Here is a 17,739-nt window from a genome sequence, read left to right on the forward strand (position 1 = left end):
ATTTTTATAGACTATAGACATGTCCATGCAAATTCCGCATGAAAAAAAAAAAAAAAACCTCAGTGGAACAGGCCCTATATATAATTAAGTTAGGCTGGACACCTACTTTAAAACAGACAATATCAAAGTAAGGTTAAAGGTTAGTGTAAAATGATTCTTTCTTTTGATGTATTCTATAATGCACAACCATGGTTTACTGTCAGACCTGTGGTTTGGGCTTTGTCTTGAACATACCTGTTGTATACATTGTTGACTTACTTTCAAATAAAACTTGTTGCTGTAAAACAGACTCATATAATCATGCTTGGAAACACTATTACCTCAGAGTGTATCTTAAACTTTAACCACTCATCCAGCTTAAGAGTTGCCAATATAGCCGTAGACCGGTCCTCTGTCTCACTGTCACTGCTGTCATTCGGTGAATCATCTACATTTGCCGCAATACACAAATTAAAGGCTAGTTTATTTTAAATCATAGCTAATTAATTTACAGATAGCAATAATAATATATGAATTCCCAGTCATCTTTAATGTCAAATATGTGACATAACTAAAAGATATGTATTTCTAACATAAGACATGACAAACTGAATTCTGCTGCAATGTATCATTTATTTCCATCTGTACAAAAAACACTTCTTACAGCTTTTTGGAATATATCATGGAGCATAACAATTCTACCATGGTGGTTTTAAATGTATAGACTTTCCAATGTTGTAGACAAACATTTAAAATATCCGATTGCTTTTAAAATATTATAATTGTTTTTTGCTCAATTGCAGAGCTTTCTTTGCTCAAAAGACATGCTCTCCTTCAGTCATGAATTCAATTCAATTATATTGTTTTGTGAAGCATCACAAGAAAATACATCAAAGAGGTAGGCCAGAGTGTTGGCAGTGAAGGTAGTGTAAAACAGATGATATGTTGATAGTAATATATGCTCTCCATTAAAAATATGTCCCTAAGTATCTGTATTAGAAATTCTACTATTCTGTTAAGATTTTTCAAATAACATATTAAATGCAAGGTAAAAAAAATTATATTTATCCAACACAAACACACACAACCTAAGTGTGAAAATGATCTCCCCCTCCCCTCCTGCCTCCACACAATTTACACTGAACATCTTACCATGGACTGAAGATTCTTGCAAGGCATCGCCTGGCAGCCGAGAAGGTCCTGCAAAAATGGCTACGGTCACTGGTGTAACCACTGTACAACATCTAATGTTTGCAATTCGATGTGCCCGAGTCATTTCATCGTATATCAGCCAGTCTGTAGGCAGAGGTTGTACTGCTGCTGCCTGAGAATTCCCGGAGGGGACCTGAAGAAAGAAACAATAAGGGGCTAAAGTTGAGAGTACATTGTACTCTATAACAAAGTAGAAATTCTTCTTGGCATATAATCTCCTTTTTAACATAATACACAATGCAGGCATTATTCTAGGCATACACTAACAAATGTCTTCTTTTTTATTGATAGTACAATAGACTTAAAGCAATCAAAAATAACACTTACCATTACATCTTATCAAACTATCAGTTGTAACATAGGGCCTGATTTTATCAAGCTCTCCAGGGCTGGAGAAGATACACTTTCATCGGTGAACCTGGGTGATCCAGCAAACCTGGGATGGATCTGGTTCAGGATTGAAAACATTTGCTAACATAGCTTAATTTCAAACACTAGTTAACCAATTGATAAAACAAAAAGAAAAGAAAAAAAACTTCAAGCAGATTAGGCAATTTTACAATCAACATTATGCCCAAATATTGATCTAACAGATTTGTGATCAAATTGAAGTTTTTCATTGACTTGTTAATCAAAAATATTGTTTGACTTTATTTATGCATTAAAAGGCAGTGCCCCGAAAACAATGTAGCATGCTGTAGCAAAGATACTCAAAAACCGATATATAAAAGAAGGTGTTAGACAAGGCAAGTGGCAAATGCCAATAATTCCGGACTGCAGATATGGTAACAGGTTCAGGGAAGGGAGTGAAAGAGCCAATTGGAATATTTATTAGTGTGTACAGTGTATAATTGATTTTTACCTCTTCTTGATTTGATAAAACAACTCTTAGCAATTGTAAGAATTAACACTGGGTCCATTGATCTGTATATTTTAGTAGCACAAGAGTATGATAGATAACATGTATTATCTATTATAGCTATGGAGTAACACTTTATCTTCAGACACTGTACAGTCACAGTCCAGGACAAAGCTTTATAAAGGCTGGGCATACTAAGTACAAAGGCTTCTAACACAGGGAGTCAATTTATTATGCATGCTAGCACTGCTGTAGTGCATTGCTCTGCATATTTTAGGTTCTAGCTCTACAATATCTCTACTGCACACTCCTCTGACATAAAATCTGATGCATTAGTATGTAAGTTCCTACAGCCACCAATCAGCTGAAATCTGAATAGGAAGTTAAATGAAATATTTATGGTAAAGTAAGCATGGTGTAATTTTAACACTTTTGCAGGGTTTCCTTGATACCTTCAGCAGTTCACAAACTGACCTAACTTGTTCTTTAAAGGAAAGCTTTTTCTAGTAATAAAGAGTTTCACTATAAACTACTTATACTGAGAATTCTAATTGCTGAGCTGGCATGTTGTCACTCTGGCCTCATAACTTGAGTCACTAATACATACAGTATAATAGCCAAGAGGCTGGCATTACCAGAGGGAGGTCAGAAATGGCAACCCTTGTATTTTATCAAAAAGCACAAATAATGTAAACCTTAATTCTAAGTAGATGTAAACGTAACTAAATGAATGCAATATTGCAATCATTAAAATATACTTCCATGTATTTTTATTGCAAGCTGTGTAAAGGCCTGAATTTGGCTTTGTATCGGTTCTTGCAGACTCTCTACAGCAAAGCTCAGACTGGGGAAAAAGTAGCAGAACAAGTAGCTACTCAACTGTACTGCAGTGAATGAAATGTGCTAATAGGGGGGAGAGAAAATATTGAACAGAGTATCAGATGATCTCATCAGTCTGCTGCTTATACTTTCACTGTCCAGCCACAGAGTTTGTGTAGAAAGGACAAAAATGATACTGAACTGCACCACAGAAAAATTAGGCCTCCTATTTTACCATACTGGGCTAAGAGGCACAACTGTGTAAATATCAGAATTAGATGGACAGAAATACAAATCAATCAGCAGGAAAAACAGCTCCTTTTTTTGTATGTTACATATTGATTTAGTGGTTTGCCTGTAATACAAATTAAACAGCTAAGTGCCAGTGTATTTGTGTATGAAATACAATAAAAGGTTAAGCATATAATGAAACTGTCCATTTGCATGACAGAGTTTACCTTTTTATACTGACTGAGAACTGAAGTAGGATGAAAGCGCACACGTTTTTCCGTTGGTCCATTAAGCACCATATCCTTTCTGTCTACATGTATAAGGTTTGGGTACATCCCCGCCACTAGAGCAGCCTTTACTACTGCCCAGTTCTCGGAGTTTGTATTTACATCTCTGATGTCTCCTGCTCCACGAGCCCTGACAAACCCTGAACAGAAGCACAGTCTTATTAAGTGGCATACAAGGTAACTAAATACTCGATTTCTATGTTCTATGTACTGTGTCTGACACTTACCTGAAGCCCTGAGTTGCCCTAACAGCTGTGTTCTCATTCCAATAATAATTTCCATGGTAGCCTGAGACAGGAAATTCTTCTCACAGAATGCTCGTTCCCACCCATCACTACGTGCTTTTTGCCAGGCCTGCAAGATATTATTTAGATATTATTAGATACTCCAACAAGTATATCAAACCAGAAGATATTATTTTGTTCATTTACTATAGAATGGAAATAATTAACTGAAATATGGTCACATTGCATTACCCCCATTATAAGCAACCATTACAAAATAAATAACAAAAAACACTACACAATATGAAGACTGTAGATGACTTGCAGAAATGGTCCTATGATTTCTACTTTCATCTTGACTTCAATTGTTTAAAAGTACAGAATCCGATAATGTGCAATAACATAAAGTAATAATTAGAAATGTGAGTGAGCTACCAGTATATCTACAGCACAACAAAGTTAACAAGCCTTTAACGAGTTTGTCCTATTATACATTTTTTTAAAAATTTATCTTACCTGAAATGCCCTAAGTAAAGCCATATGATCACTGAATGTGTCCGCAATTAGTTTTTTTCGGCACAACATGGCAGCACGTTTATGGACAGCTTGTGTTGGTAAGACAAATGGATCTCGATATGCTAAAGTGCAGGCAATAGTGAGGATGGGGTCTAAGCACTTCAGCACCACGGCACATAGCACCATTTTGCCAAGATGAGGTTCTACTGGCAAATCAGCCAAATGATAGCCAAGTTCTGTCAAATCTTCCCATGTGTCCATTGCATCAACTGTCTATAGGATAAACGACAACTGGCATATTTAACCAAATCATTATGCACTGGAAAACTTATTTGTGAAATTTAAAATACTTAGTCTTAACATGTTATCAAACATGATGTTGTACAGCAGGAGTCCCCAACCCCCAGTCTGTAGCCCACTCGCAGGGTCAGGGGAAGAAGGCGCACCAGCCAGGGCTGCGAACCATGTCTCCAGTACGCATCCCAGGCTCAGGGTGGTGTGCGGGTTGTGTCTCTGAACACAATCCACCCACTTTCCCATCGCAGGCTCAGACCTTAGATGGGAGAGTGGCCAGTTCTGGCATTAGGACATGACTCTGGGGGCAGTTTCTTCCCCTTTAAGTGACACACTGCTCCCTGCGCATGCGCAGTCCGGAGTCCGTGGGATTAGTAGTTCGGGAGCTACAAAAGGTTAGGGACCACTGTTGTACGGTATAAATGTTTTCCCAACATACAGCCTTTCTAAATGCAGAGGGACTTAGAAGTGCAGACTTACCACTAATTTATGGAGCACTTATCACTACATATATAGGAAATATCAGCCACTATTTCACTAAAAAAGCCTCTTTCAAATTCTAATAAAGAGCTAAAAACGTAAAAATAAAAGGATCCACCTCCTTCCCAATAACTCTTGGAACCCCTTGTTAAGTAGCTAAACATTCTATCTTTAAAATAAATAAATAAATTATATACTCGAGTGTTAGCAAAAATGTTTTATTTTAACCTCACAATGCTTTTAGAAAAAGAATCTTGGCCTGTATTCAGGTAACTTATGTGTTTTCCTGCAATGCATATCCAACAAACTTCCGCCACTGGAAACACAAGACACGAGTTTGTTACGGATTTTAAATGACTAAACAGTGACATCTATCGGTGGCTGGCAATAAATACCCAACTTAAAATACTTTACACTTTACCCTGTAAAAAGCGGACAAAAACAATGAGTGAAATATCTACTCGACCGAAGAAAACCCAACTCAATACGTAGTATTGAGATATGGACTTATAAAAACAATATTTATGATAGATTAGCTTTGCAGGATGAAATCTTTCATGTAATTTTTTTTCCACCATAAAATTTCAGATTAAGAACTAAACAGTTTGCTGGACATGTCACCGAGTTGATGTGATTTTCCTAAAGAAGTGGTTTCATGCTCTTTGCTCTGTGGCAAGATTACTATCCAATAAACCTATTTAGATTGATAAAACAAGAAAAGTATCAATGTACCTTTGTATTTACTGTAGGGGTAATGATTGCTATCTTTCCTACAGCCCCAAATCATCTGTTAGTGTAAAAAGTTGCTTGTTTTTCTTAGGCAATCATCTTCATAGGTTTCTGATTTGATATATAATGCGGATTGATGAGGGGTTGTACTATTAAAAGCAGACTCTTTTCAGATGCAGATACACTAGTTTGCCATTCAAAATGAACATCAGTGCAATGAACTGCCCAAAATACTCATTCTTAATAACAAAAGATCCCTTTCTAGGTAGGTGCTCCAAGAAAAACTGTGGTTTAAAAATAAGTTAATCCAACAAAATATACATATTAGTTGATATAAGTTGCTGGACAGTTAAAATCAGTTCCTTACATCCATTGTATTTATACAATTATTATAAAAAAATGCAATAAAAAGAATGGGACTAGTAAGATGTAACTAGGAACCCCTAGGACTCCAGGGTGAGCCAGAGAATGGAAAATATCTCACATAAACATTAACATCAGACTTAATATTAGATATCTATTCTCACTTACACAAGAATGTCTTCACTGTCATGGCCCTGGGAAGCCCAGAGGACTGGACAAGGGAGTTTGAAAGTTTAGGAGGTTTAAACAAAAGTAAAACCCAATGGATCAGTAAAACTGGGCTAATATCATTCATAAGTCCAAGTTGAAAATGTGAGGTTTTTTAGATATACAGTGAGATATGCAATATTTTCAATTTCTAGCAGTCTAACACTTGTAGTATGTTCATGAAAACAGAATGAAATATAGAGAAAAGTCTGTGTGATGCAATACTAGATTCCACCATCAGGTGGTGGAGCAGGTTAGGGCTGAGTAAACTTATGTTTTCATAAATGGAAAGGTTAAACTGGCATTGCAGTGGTAAGGCAAAATAAGTTATAAGCAAACATGCAATAAGGTTATTAAAGCAAACATGCAATAAGAGATATCTTTGAATATTGTGCTAATGCTTACCTTTAGCATCTGAACAGCATTTCGTACAACTAAGGCTGGTGGTGGCTCCGGGGCCTTCATTAGAAAATCAGCAACTGGACAATTAATAGGGGCTAATAACTTTGTATGCAAGCAAAGCTCCTGTTGAAGGAATAACATTTTATGTTAAAAGTATCCTGAAAAATTTTGATGTCTTCTTTTTACTAGTTATTATCAACAACACAGACGTACATGAAGTGGCATTCGCAATAGTTCTGGTGTCTGAAACTCTAACATATTTTGAAAACGAAGCTTGCTGTACAGGCGGAAACAGATTCCAGGTCTGCAGCGACCAGCTCTGGAAAAAAAAGGAAGAAATGTTGCATAACATATAGGCAAACTAATACGACAAGAACAATAACTCTTGTATCTAATTTTGCTTTAATTTGAAGACAGAAATGAAAAATAAAGGTAATACCTTCCTTTCCTTTGAATAGCACTAGCTTTAGAAATCCAAACCATCTTTAGCATTGTGACATGGTTTAGAGCATCAAAGGATTTCTGCAAGAAACAAACACACAATCTGTGCATGCATGAACAGCAACTCATTCAGCCTAGAACAAAGCTTAAATCTAGTTTTATAATGGATAGAATTCTGCATTCATGCTGTACACTGTGATCTCCTCAGGTCTAATGGTTGTGGTACTGACTCATATGAATATATATGAGTATATATGGGTTCAAAACTGGGCTATAATCTTTTAACTTTATTACATTTAAATCTGCTTATTTAATTATTTGAAAACCCCTATATGCTGTGTCAGTCATCCACCACTAATCCTTGTAAAATCAGGACCAGTAAATGCAGGAAAGGGGAAATGTTGATTTTCACTAAAATTTTGTAACATAAAACTGCACCAAATCATAAACTTTTCAGTAAGGCACAGACTTGAACCCATAACCTTGTGTATTCTAGACAGGTAGAAGTTTGCTTCACTGTGCACCACCTCTACAACAGAAATTCTACCTTTTTCACTACACAAAAGAAAAGGCTTCAGCTGTGGGGGCAGGGTCAGACCAAAGGTTTGCTTTCTGGCTACAGGGGATGCGACAAAGGCACTCCCCTGTCACCATCCACAGATCTGCGTCCTTCTCCTTAGAGGCCCTTCCTCTGTCCCAGGACATGCTAAAGAAATCAGATGTGAATTATGACATTGCATTTAATATATGCTTAGGATTTTTCATTGCTTGATGCTTAAAAACAATTATAAAGATTATTGTATTGTGCTTGTGTGCAGACTCTAAAAATCTATTGGGTATTTAAGGATTATAGCCACTTGTAATTTTTGCATTCTCATTAAATCACAGCTCTTCTAGGGAACTATGAAAAGTTGTTTTCATCTACATGGGGTGAAAGTCTAATAATAGGTGCAAGGGAAAAAAAACAAAAAGGTGCTACCATTCAACACACAAATTATTATTTCATACATTGTCATAAAATAAGCTCTTTCACAAACAGAACATCAAAGACTGCATTTTGGTTAACTTACCTCCTTCACTTTGCCTGAGTCTATGACAAACACAACATCATTGACAGTGATACTGGTTTCTGCTATATTAGTAGAAAGTATCTGTAAAAAAAAGCCGCTGATTAGCTAACCTTGTCTGGGCAAAAACAGTTTCTTTTAAAAGGAAATTAATACGTCTTGGTTAATATGTTTCTGTTTTTTATAATGTGTTTGTTAGTAGATTTTTGTGCCAGGTTTGCCTATTCAGTGGCAAAGTTTGGAGTTTAAGGTTTACACTTCAGTATTTTACTCAAATGAATAAAGAAGTAAACTTTCTAGATCCATTAGGAATCTTTAACAGGTATCCTACAGTTCACCTGAAGGAAGGAGCTAATGCATCGAAAGTTTGGAAAGTTTGCAACTTTGAGTGTATCATGAGGGTGTTATGAGAACTACAAATGTTCAGCATTAGGATTTTTTTCTCCTCCTGTGTCATTATTTCTGTCAGTCATTTGCAACTCCTATTTAATGTACAGCGCTGCGTAATATGTTGGCGATTTATAAATATAAATTATTACTATTAATTCCATTTATATTAAGTCCCTTTTTTTCACAAAGCATAGGAGTTAATTTATCCTGGGTCAGTCAATTAAGATGACCAAAAATGATGAACCAGAAGATCAGGTGAATATGATAACACCAGCTGGAGTTAATGGACATCACACCACCGAAGGGGAAGGCATTATAGTAGACATTAGTTTCACTTTAACACAATGGGCACCCATGACACCAAAAAAACTAATACTGATGAGACACTAGACATAGTTTCCTTGCAATTTACCTCCTGGACTGTACTAAACAGGACAGCAGAAGCATAGTCTCTCGTCTGACTCATTCAGTTTGTAAATTAGAAAATAAACTATAAATCTCTAAAAACAACAAATCAGCAACAATCAGTCTGGTAATGTGAAAGAGGCATGCAAGTCCACCCACTGGTAGGAAATGTAAAAAAAAAAAACATTCATTAAAAAAATTTAATTAAATAAATTATTAAATTTTATTAATTTGTAGTGCAACATTTCAGTTTTAATTCTAAACATGGACAAGAAAAAAAAAAAAAAACACAAAACACTATACATCCCCTTTATTGAAACACTTACAATTTTCCGTATGCCAGCCGGAGCGGTCTTCAAGACCTTCTTCTGATCAGATGTTTGCATGTTTGAGTGCAGCATGAATACGTGGAACCTTGTACAGTTTAGAAATAGAACATACTTATGGACACCAATAAGTTAACATTGTTAAAATTAGGTATTAATTGAGGCGTTTAGGTCTATCTGCTACTAAAACTTTTGGTTTTAAAGTGCTCAATAAAATATTTTAAAAATGCATCTTTTTTTCCAAAATACAGATATATACATTACACAAAATATGTACCTATTGGCATAATCGGCAAATCTCTTGTCATCAAACAAAATGCGATCTTTTAATCCTACAATCTCATCATATCCTGGAAGAAATATTAGAACAGCCCCTGAAAAACATAACAAGCATACGTTAGATCAAAATATTATATGGAGTTCATGGAATAGTACTTCTCAAACATTTTGAAGTATACTGGAAACAGTGGGCCTGAATAAAAAAGTTCTCAAAAACTTGAGAAAATAGACTATCATGGGAGAACCTAGGTGATTTAGCCCTGGAATAAATCTTGTCAATGATTGAAAACATTTGCCAGATAATAAGAACTGATTTTATTAAATACATTCCAGATTTGATGAATCACCCAGGTTCACCTAAAAAAAAAGTATATCTTCTGCAGTCTTGGAGAGCTTTAATAAATCAATGAAATTTAGATGGCCCAGTTAGTATGAATAACTTCTTCTGATTACTCGTACAATACAATAATTGGTGGTATGGAACATGCAATTCAGAGCACAGATGTTAAAAGAAGAATGGAGTATTTTAGGTGCTGCAGTGTAAAGAATGTGGAAGCACACATTTTGTGTGTATGGGGGAGACACTCCACAACATCTCATATTTTTTTTTTGGTATACAGCAACTGAAACAGCTTTAAATAGATTTGTATATGTAAAGTGTAGGCTAAACTGGGCACTACATGTTCACATACTGCACTATGAAAATCTTCTTGGCTGCGAGGGTCCACTTTAAATGTCACTGGCTGACGAGCAAAGCTAAACATATTAAACACACATCAACGCAAACCATTTAAGCTGATTTTGCATGTAATATCTATAGTGTGAATCCAGCCAAAGTGTATCTTTCTAGTCATTATTTTTTTTTATAACTTCATAGTGCCAGGAATCCCTGTTGGCTTTTATTATCTGTTTGTATTCACAATGCTGAGATTTCTGTAAACAAAAATGGGAAGTCAAGTAAGGGAACAGACACAATGCTTTATTTCCATCTATGTCATCAGTAATGAGTTATCTTCCTATTTCTTGTCCTTATAACCACTGTTACAAGAGCAAGAAAATAAAGGAAATGCCACCAATGAGAAAACAAACAGAAATACAAACCTGACAGCGGTTCTAATACTAAAATCAAACATCTAGGTGTATCCACTAATGCACACAAAAGTCAATCCCACAACAGATTCCAGAAGATGTCCCTATCCTTTTAGGAGACATCAAAGGCAACTGCTGCAACTGGGACACTGTACCTGACTCAGACTTTTGACAGATGTTATAAAGAATATGCATTATGAGATCGAGGTCCACTTTTTCATCATCAAAACTGTGGTGGTACACTTTGAGGAGTTCCTGTTCCTCTGAACTTAGGTTACTGTCATCAGCTTGCACCATGGATGCTTCATCCAAACTCTCTGGCTCCTGTGTGGAACTAAGCATACAAGATAACATATATATGTGTTTTGTTTAGCATTAGGGCATTTAAAAATGTATAGGGTAGTATTTACCTGTAGGATTCCAGTAGATCAACAATTTCAGTCTGCCCAAAGTGCCTAGCCCAATCAACAGCTTTCCTAAAAAATCAAAAAACCAACAAATCTATATTTATCTCATACCTGTGACATTAAATTGAAATATGGGTTACTGACTGCACATTATCAGTACTCCATGTGATGCTTTATTAAATTAGTTGTATATTATTGGCAAGGGCATTACATGAAAACTAATTTCTCTGACTCTTAGCTCACAGCCTCCTTGAAATAAGCTAAAAAACTATTCTTGTAGTAGTCTTCGCGGACAGGCTAGGGGTACATTTCTTTCCGGTTTTATGTGTCTAAAAGCGGTACATTGTTTTTCATCAAGATTATTTTTTTTTTTTAAAGAAATAATATACTCATACTTTTATATTACACTGTAAAATAAATGTTCATGAAAACAATGTACTGCTTTTACACATATAAATCCAATGTAATGCATTCAATACAGTTATTTTGTATTGAATGCAATACAAATAGGTTTTGAATTTCCTGCCCCGCCAGCAACGTACACACGCACCAACGTCACCGGAAACTCCCTCGGTGACTCATCGTGTGCAGAAGACGCCAGAGGAAGAAGAAAGACAGGGATCGCTGCGATGGACGAAGTGGGACGCCGGCGGGTCAGGTACGGCTGTATTTACTATTACTTCCTTTAGGTTTACATACCCCGAGTGTGAGTCACACTCGGGGTTACCGCTAGGGAGGTTAAAGTATATTGGACATATTTTGGTGAGTTATGTCTAAGAATTTTAGGCCTACAATGTAAAATAAATTTCTATGCAAAACAATGTACCACTTTTGGCATAAAAATACTGACATATGTAGACCGTCATGGAGGTTGAGTACCAACACATACAGTGAAAAATCACGTTTTGGAGCAAGCCCACAACCAGGAGCATTAAATGGAAAGGGAGAGCACTGGCTCCCAGGTGAGGGAGGAATAAGGAAAGTGAAAGTGCTTTGTACTTTTATCCTGGGGGAAAAAAACAAGCATCCTATTCTGCCCACTGACGATCTTTGGCCATGCCATGGTGACAATAGTTCACACATCCCCAGCTTGTGCAAGGAAGATGAGACAGCCAGGTAAGAGGACATCACCTGTCCCTTTCTGCAGTTACAACCAGCCTAAAATTTTATTTTGTAAAGTAGGACTGATTTCACTTTAAAACAATAAACTTAGGGAATGCTTAGGGAATGTCTTTTGAAATATGACACATTACATTATGATGTAAATCATCTGTCATTCCACACATTACAGATGTATTCTACTATATCTTGGGCCCAGGTTGTGACAATTTCTCCAACAGAAAACCCTACAAACCAACTAGCCAAGATAGTAAGTTTAGTCATTCAACCTGAATTTAATTTATAGCATTGTAAAAACCCAAAAGATCAACAAACAAGCACGCAAATAATAAATTGTTTAAAAACCTATCTCTTGTCCAAACAACGACTTTCAGAATGTGTCTATCATTAGTTGAACCCTTCTGCGTAAGACCCATGCACTCTATATTTTCCTATATATGTTTAACAAGAATTATATATTATATAATATATTTTCTATATTTTCTCTATATTTAAAGTACCTAACAAATACAAAAGTATAATCTCTACCCATTTGTATTTTCACTAAATTCAGCCTGCGTGTATGCAGACTTTAAAAAACATCAGGAAAGACCAACAGTATCATCCACAACATTTCCAACCAATCAAGCCTAATGATGTAAGAATCCACAAGCAAATGACACGTTTATTGTTATGATCAAAGCTGACTAGATATTAGTTGTTATTAAAATAAATGCATTCATTAGGAATCAGAGCACAGATATGCTTAATAATTATATTAATAAAGCCAATTTTGCATTTAGTAATGTGCAAACATGCTACATACATTACCGTATTTTTTGCCGTATAAGACGCACTTTTTCTTCACCAAAACTGGCGGGGAAAAGTTAGTGCGTCCTATACGACAAATGTGTTATAAAATAATTAAAATATTATACTCACCTGATACCCGATCCTGCGTGTGTCTCTGGCTGCATGCAGCGTGTCTCTTCTCTCCTCTGCCAGCATTGTGTCTTCTCCTGTCTGTAAAGCAGAGGGAAAGAAGCCGGCACAGCGCCACCTGCTGTTCCCTGTCCTAACTGCCGTACAGTGGAAAAAAAGCACAGAGTGATCATAAGGGGAATTTGAATGACACAGAGTGATCAGAAGGGAATTTTGAATGACAAAGAGTGATCAGAAAGGGAATTTGAAAGGCACAGAGTGATCAGAAAGGGAATTTGAATGGCACATGAGTGATCAGAAGGGGAATACCGGTATGAATGGCACATGAGTGATCAGAAGGGGAATACCGGTATGAATGGCACATGAGTGATCAGAAGGGGAATAATCTTTCAGAATCGTTTTTTTCTAGATTTTCCGCCTTTAAAATTGGGTGCGTCTTATATTCCGGAGCGTCTTATACGGCGAAAAATACGGTATATACTGAAAAATGACAATAACCATGCAATTACCATCCATTAAATGATCTTGTGTGAATATTGGCTCCAATGCTAAGAAGCTGTTCCACTTGACTCACAAATCCTCGTCCTGCTGCCACCATTAAGGGAGATGCGCTTGAACTGCTGTGTCTGTAGTCAACTAAAAAACATTACAGTAATAGAATGGAAAGGTTAATGTGTCATTTACTGCCAACAATGAGGATTCTACATGCAACCTCAAGTCAAATCAAATAATAAATCTAGATTAGGAGACCTGTATTATTAATGCAGCTTCCACTTTTGCTATTTCCAGAGAGAGAACAGCAACAGCAGTTCCCGTATTTCTTTGTATTTGGTTGGATAAGACCTTAGCTAATTTCTATCCCTTCCTTCTGTAGCCCAATAATTGACATGCTAAGCAGTCAAACATTTGACTACCCTCAGATCTGGAAATAGATTACCAGAAAAAAAGAGCAAGTTGTTATTTTCCTAGGATGGGATGTGTATTTAGGTAGAGCCATGAATTGGTTGGCTCTGTCTGATTTTCACCATTTAGCAGAACCAATGACAACCCCCTGCCATTCCAGATGTGCTTCTATATGTACAGCTGACAGGAACTTGGTACAGGAGGGGATAAGCACGTATTAGTTTTCTATGAGAAATTATTAGTATTACTAAATGAGACACAAATACGTAACTAGGTTTGCTTTTAAAAAACATTTCACAAAAGAAGCATGCTGCAATTATAAACAACTCATTCTAAAATAGCTAGCGGTTTGGATGTCATGCTTTTTGCTTTGTTTCAATACTCTGAATCACTGACCTGACACTAGTATATGGATAAAAACATTTCACCATTCTATAACTTTCCTGATCTGTGTGTGTGTTCTGCATTAGTGACCCACAGTACTAAAGCCACACACTCAGGTAGTCAGCATTTTCAAATACAGTCGGCAATGATACTATTTATGTTTTTTTCTATTAAACCTTTTTTAAATTGTAGTTTTATTCAGAATTTTTTTTTAAATAAAGAGACAAACAGAACAACACAGAGCTGTAAAAAAGGTTTTTCAACAGGAAAAACACAAGCAATTTTAGAGTAGGTGGGAATTTAGTAACATAAGCATCTGTTAGCAAATGTCCTAAAAAGCAGTTACAAAGGACAGAAAGATTAGATGTAAGAAGGAGGTAAAGGAAAGTGGGTCATCCAAAAGGAATCCCAATCTTCCTAAATCTTTTAGAATTTATCATTTCTATCCTGGGCTATTGTGTTTTACACAGCTGTGAAGCCAGTACAAAAATCCTTCACCTCTTGACTTCAGTTTATGGAACCTCCAATTATTTTAATACACAGACATATTTTTATGTTGATTGAAAAATGCATCATACAAGGATTTTCACCTCTGCCAAAGCTTATTGGACTCAAACTTATATGCAAATGGTGTCTGCTTTTGGGAACAAACCATAAACCTACCGGCTAGGAAGAGGATGCACTGCTTAGCAATACAAGCCTGTAATTGCCAATATGAATCAGCAAACTGTTAAAGTTGGGTTTTAAATTTATAACTAAGCTGACATCATATGGACTTTTTATTTTGCTTATTAAAGAACAGTTACAGGAGTTATAATATTTACACCTTTACCAGTAAAAAAAAAAAAATATATATATATATATATATATATATATATATATATATATATATATATATATAACACATTCTTTGGTATTACTAAAACAATAACAGAGATAGGTGCTGTATGTCAATTTTTTTCACTATACCCAGGGGTAAGAACTAAAACAAATGAAATTAAAACACTGATTGTAATGTACTATAGTTCAGAATAAAACTAAGTATGAATGTCAAATTACAGAAAAGCTCAGCTGGCCTTCAGACTGGTGAACTATTCACTGGTCTTCATTCTCACAGATGTGAAGTATTTTACTATTACTAACATCTGTGAAATAGGAAATGTTATCATGTTATTGTTTCATTGATACCCCATAATTGGGTACTTTCTAGGAACCATACCTGTTTTGATATAATGAACATAGCTGCTGTCTTGATATAATGGCATGGATGAAGAGAATATAGAAGCATGAGATATACAAAAACATTATAGAGTAATGTAAAAATAAACTCACAACTTACCACTAACATTTTCTGTCATAATCAGGTGAAACAACTGGTGAAAAGCATCAATGTTTTGGTTTAGCCAAATATCTGAGATACATGCATCCATTTCATTTTTCAGCCAGGGCTTCAAACTATTTATATCCTTTTCCATCTACACATGCACAGAGAAAGACACAACAGAAAAGTGACAGATGAGTGACTGCTAAAGAAGAACTAAAAGTTCTAGCTGCCAGTGCCTTCATGTCCATTGTGGGCATTAAAATATTGTTGGGACCGCATGAATAAATCAAAACAACAGAGCTGAAAGTGCTTCTATTGCATATGCATGTCTGGTTTTCGTATCTAAATATTTTATGAATCAAAGGAATAGTTTTAGGGGAGATTTTCTTTCACGGCACCACATCCCTTTTATTTAGGTTCAAGGAAGCAATACTCTGTGTTGTGGGGATTTTCAGGTGCTTTATCAAGAATTAATACAACAATATTTAAAGCGTACCTAAACTCAGAAATTTCACTTTACATAAAAGGGACAACCCCTTTTATGTAAAGTAAAAATTCTGGTTTCCAAGCATGGCATGCACAAGAGGAGCCTTTTCGCACAAACAGAAAAATTTGACGATCTCACGCATGCGCAGCGAGATAGTCAAATTTTTTTTTCATCCTGATCTCACACCTGGGTCGGGTCACCTAGGATGAAGAACCAGGAAGAACAGGAGCCCATGGCTGCACCTGGAACGCCGGCTCCGGGACAGATGTCAGGACGACACCGGACCTGATGCAAGACATCCCTGGATGGATCAGACTGCCCTGCTACATTGAAGGTGTGTTTTTTTTTTCTGCCAGTTTTTAGTTTAGTTAATCTTTAAAACTACATATCTGTTTCATTGTGCACCATCTTAAAAATGTACATGAAACTCCTATACATCTACATAGTGTCTTTAGGGTCACAGTCTAGTTGACGTTCCGATGAGCAGTTTGTAACTCCCAGGTCAGTTTAAGTGGCGCCAATGTTCTTTTTAGCAATCTTTAAGGGTAGCACCCCTTCCACTGGCCAGCAATGTAAGAGGGATTCTTTCTTCTGACCACTACACTAATGTACTGTGAGCTGTGGATATAGTAAATATAGTAGGGGTTTCCTGAAGACCTAAAAGTTTTTTCAAGGGTTTCCCTACGTTAAAAACGTTGAAAAACACTGGGTTAGACAGCGAACTGAAAAACAGTGCCAACAATTGCCAATGGTCTATGACCAGATATTTTGGGGTTTATTTTATCTGTAACCTACCTATGTTTAAAGATACAACCCTTTTTTAACAGAATTTAGCCTTTGTTAGGTAGTGAAAGATGTCCAGGGCCTGCAATAGGCTACCAGCTTTAGCCCTCTATTTTCTAGTATGAGCGCAGCTGTAAAATGCTACTGACCCCTTTTTAACACAAGTTCCAAGTTGTGTCTGAACTTGGTTCTCATCCACAACAACAAATTTAGCAATTCTCTTCATCAGGACATACATGTGTCAAATGTAGAATTAGAAGACAATCAAAAGTTGATTAGTTTAGTAATTCAGCTGCTTCACTAATTGCTGATTATGGCCTACAGGTAATGAAAACATTGTGTGTTTCAGAAAATTAGAAGACCAATAAAAAAAAAAAACGATTTTTATTACAAAAATGTACTGAAATGTATGTCCATGTATGCTCTCAATACTTGGTTGGGGCTCATTTTGCATAAATTACTGCATCGATGCAGCGTGGGATGAAAGTGATCAGCCTGTGGCACTGCTGAGGTGTTATGGAAGCCCAGTATGCTTTGATAGTGGCTTTCAGCTCATCAGCATTTTTGGGTCTGGTGTCTCATCTTCCTCTTGACATTACCCCAAAGATTCTCTATAGGGTTTAGGTCAGACGAGTTTACTGACAAATCAAGCACAGTGATACTATGAACATTAAAACAAGGTATTGTTACTTTTGGAAGTGTGGGAAGGTGCCAAGTACTGCTGGAAAAAGAAATCGGCATCTTCATAAAGCATGTCTGCAGGGAAACATGACATGCTCCTGGTAGACAGCTGCACTGACTTTGGATTTTTT

General features: G+C 36.3%; 1 protein-coding gene across 2 annotated transcripts in view; it reads right to left on the bottom strand.

Annotated features, from left to right (window-relative positions):
- Positions 1–17,739, bottom strand: part of YTHDC2 (YTH N6-methyladenosine RNA binding protein C2) — a 53,647-nt gene that overhangs the window by 14,090 nt on the left and 21,818 nt on the right. For both annotated transcript variants that reach the window (XM_072416081.1, XM_072416080.1), the window contains exons 11-25: positions 15,673–15,808; positions 13,556–13,682; positions 11,010–11,075; positions 10,755–10,933; positions 9,509–9,605; positions 9,232–9,319; positions 8,114–8,194; positions 7,042–7,124; positions 6,816–6,921; positions 6,606–6,725; positions 4,128–4,400; positions 3,615–3,741; positions 3,328–3,527; positions 1,132–1,324; positions 321–427 (exon numbers count right to left, since the gene is read on the bottom strand). In XM_072416081.1, the coding sequence (XP_072272182.1) occupies positions 321–427; positions 1,132–1,324; positions 3,328–3,527; positions 3,615–3,741; positions 4,128–4,400; positions 6,606–6,725; positions 6,816–6,921; positions 7,042–7,124; positions 8,114–8,194; positions 9,232–9,319; positions 9,509–9,605; positions 10,755–10,933; positions 11,010–11,075; positions 13,556–13,682; positions 15,673–15,808 (1,983 nt within the window). The remainder of the gene's footprint in view (positions 1–320; positions 428–1,131; positions 1,325–3,327; positions 3,528–3,614; positions 3,742–4,127; positions 4,401–6,605; positions 6,726–6,815; positions 6,922–7,041; positions 7,125–8,113; positions 8,195–9,231; positions 9,320–9,508; positions 9,606–10,754; positions 10,934–11,009; positions 11,076–13,555; positions 13,683–15,672; positions 15,809–17,739) is intronic.

Source organism: Pyxicephalus adspersus, chromosome 6 (assembly GCF_032062135.1).
Source record: "Pyxicephalus adspersus chromosome 6, UCB_Pads_2.0, whole genome shotgun sequence".
Lineage (NCBI taxonomy): Eukaryota > Metazoa > Chordata > Amphibia > Anura > Pyxicephalidae > Pyxicephalus > Pyxicephalus adspersus.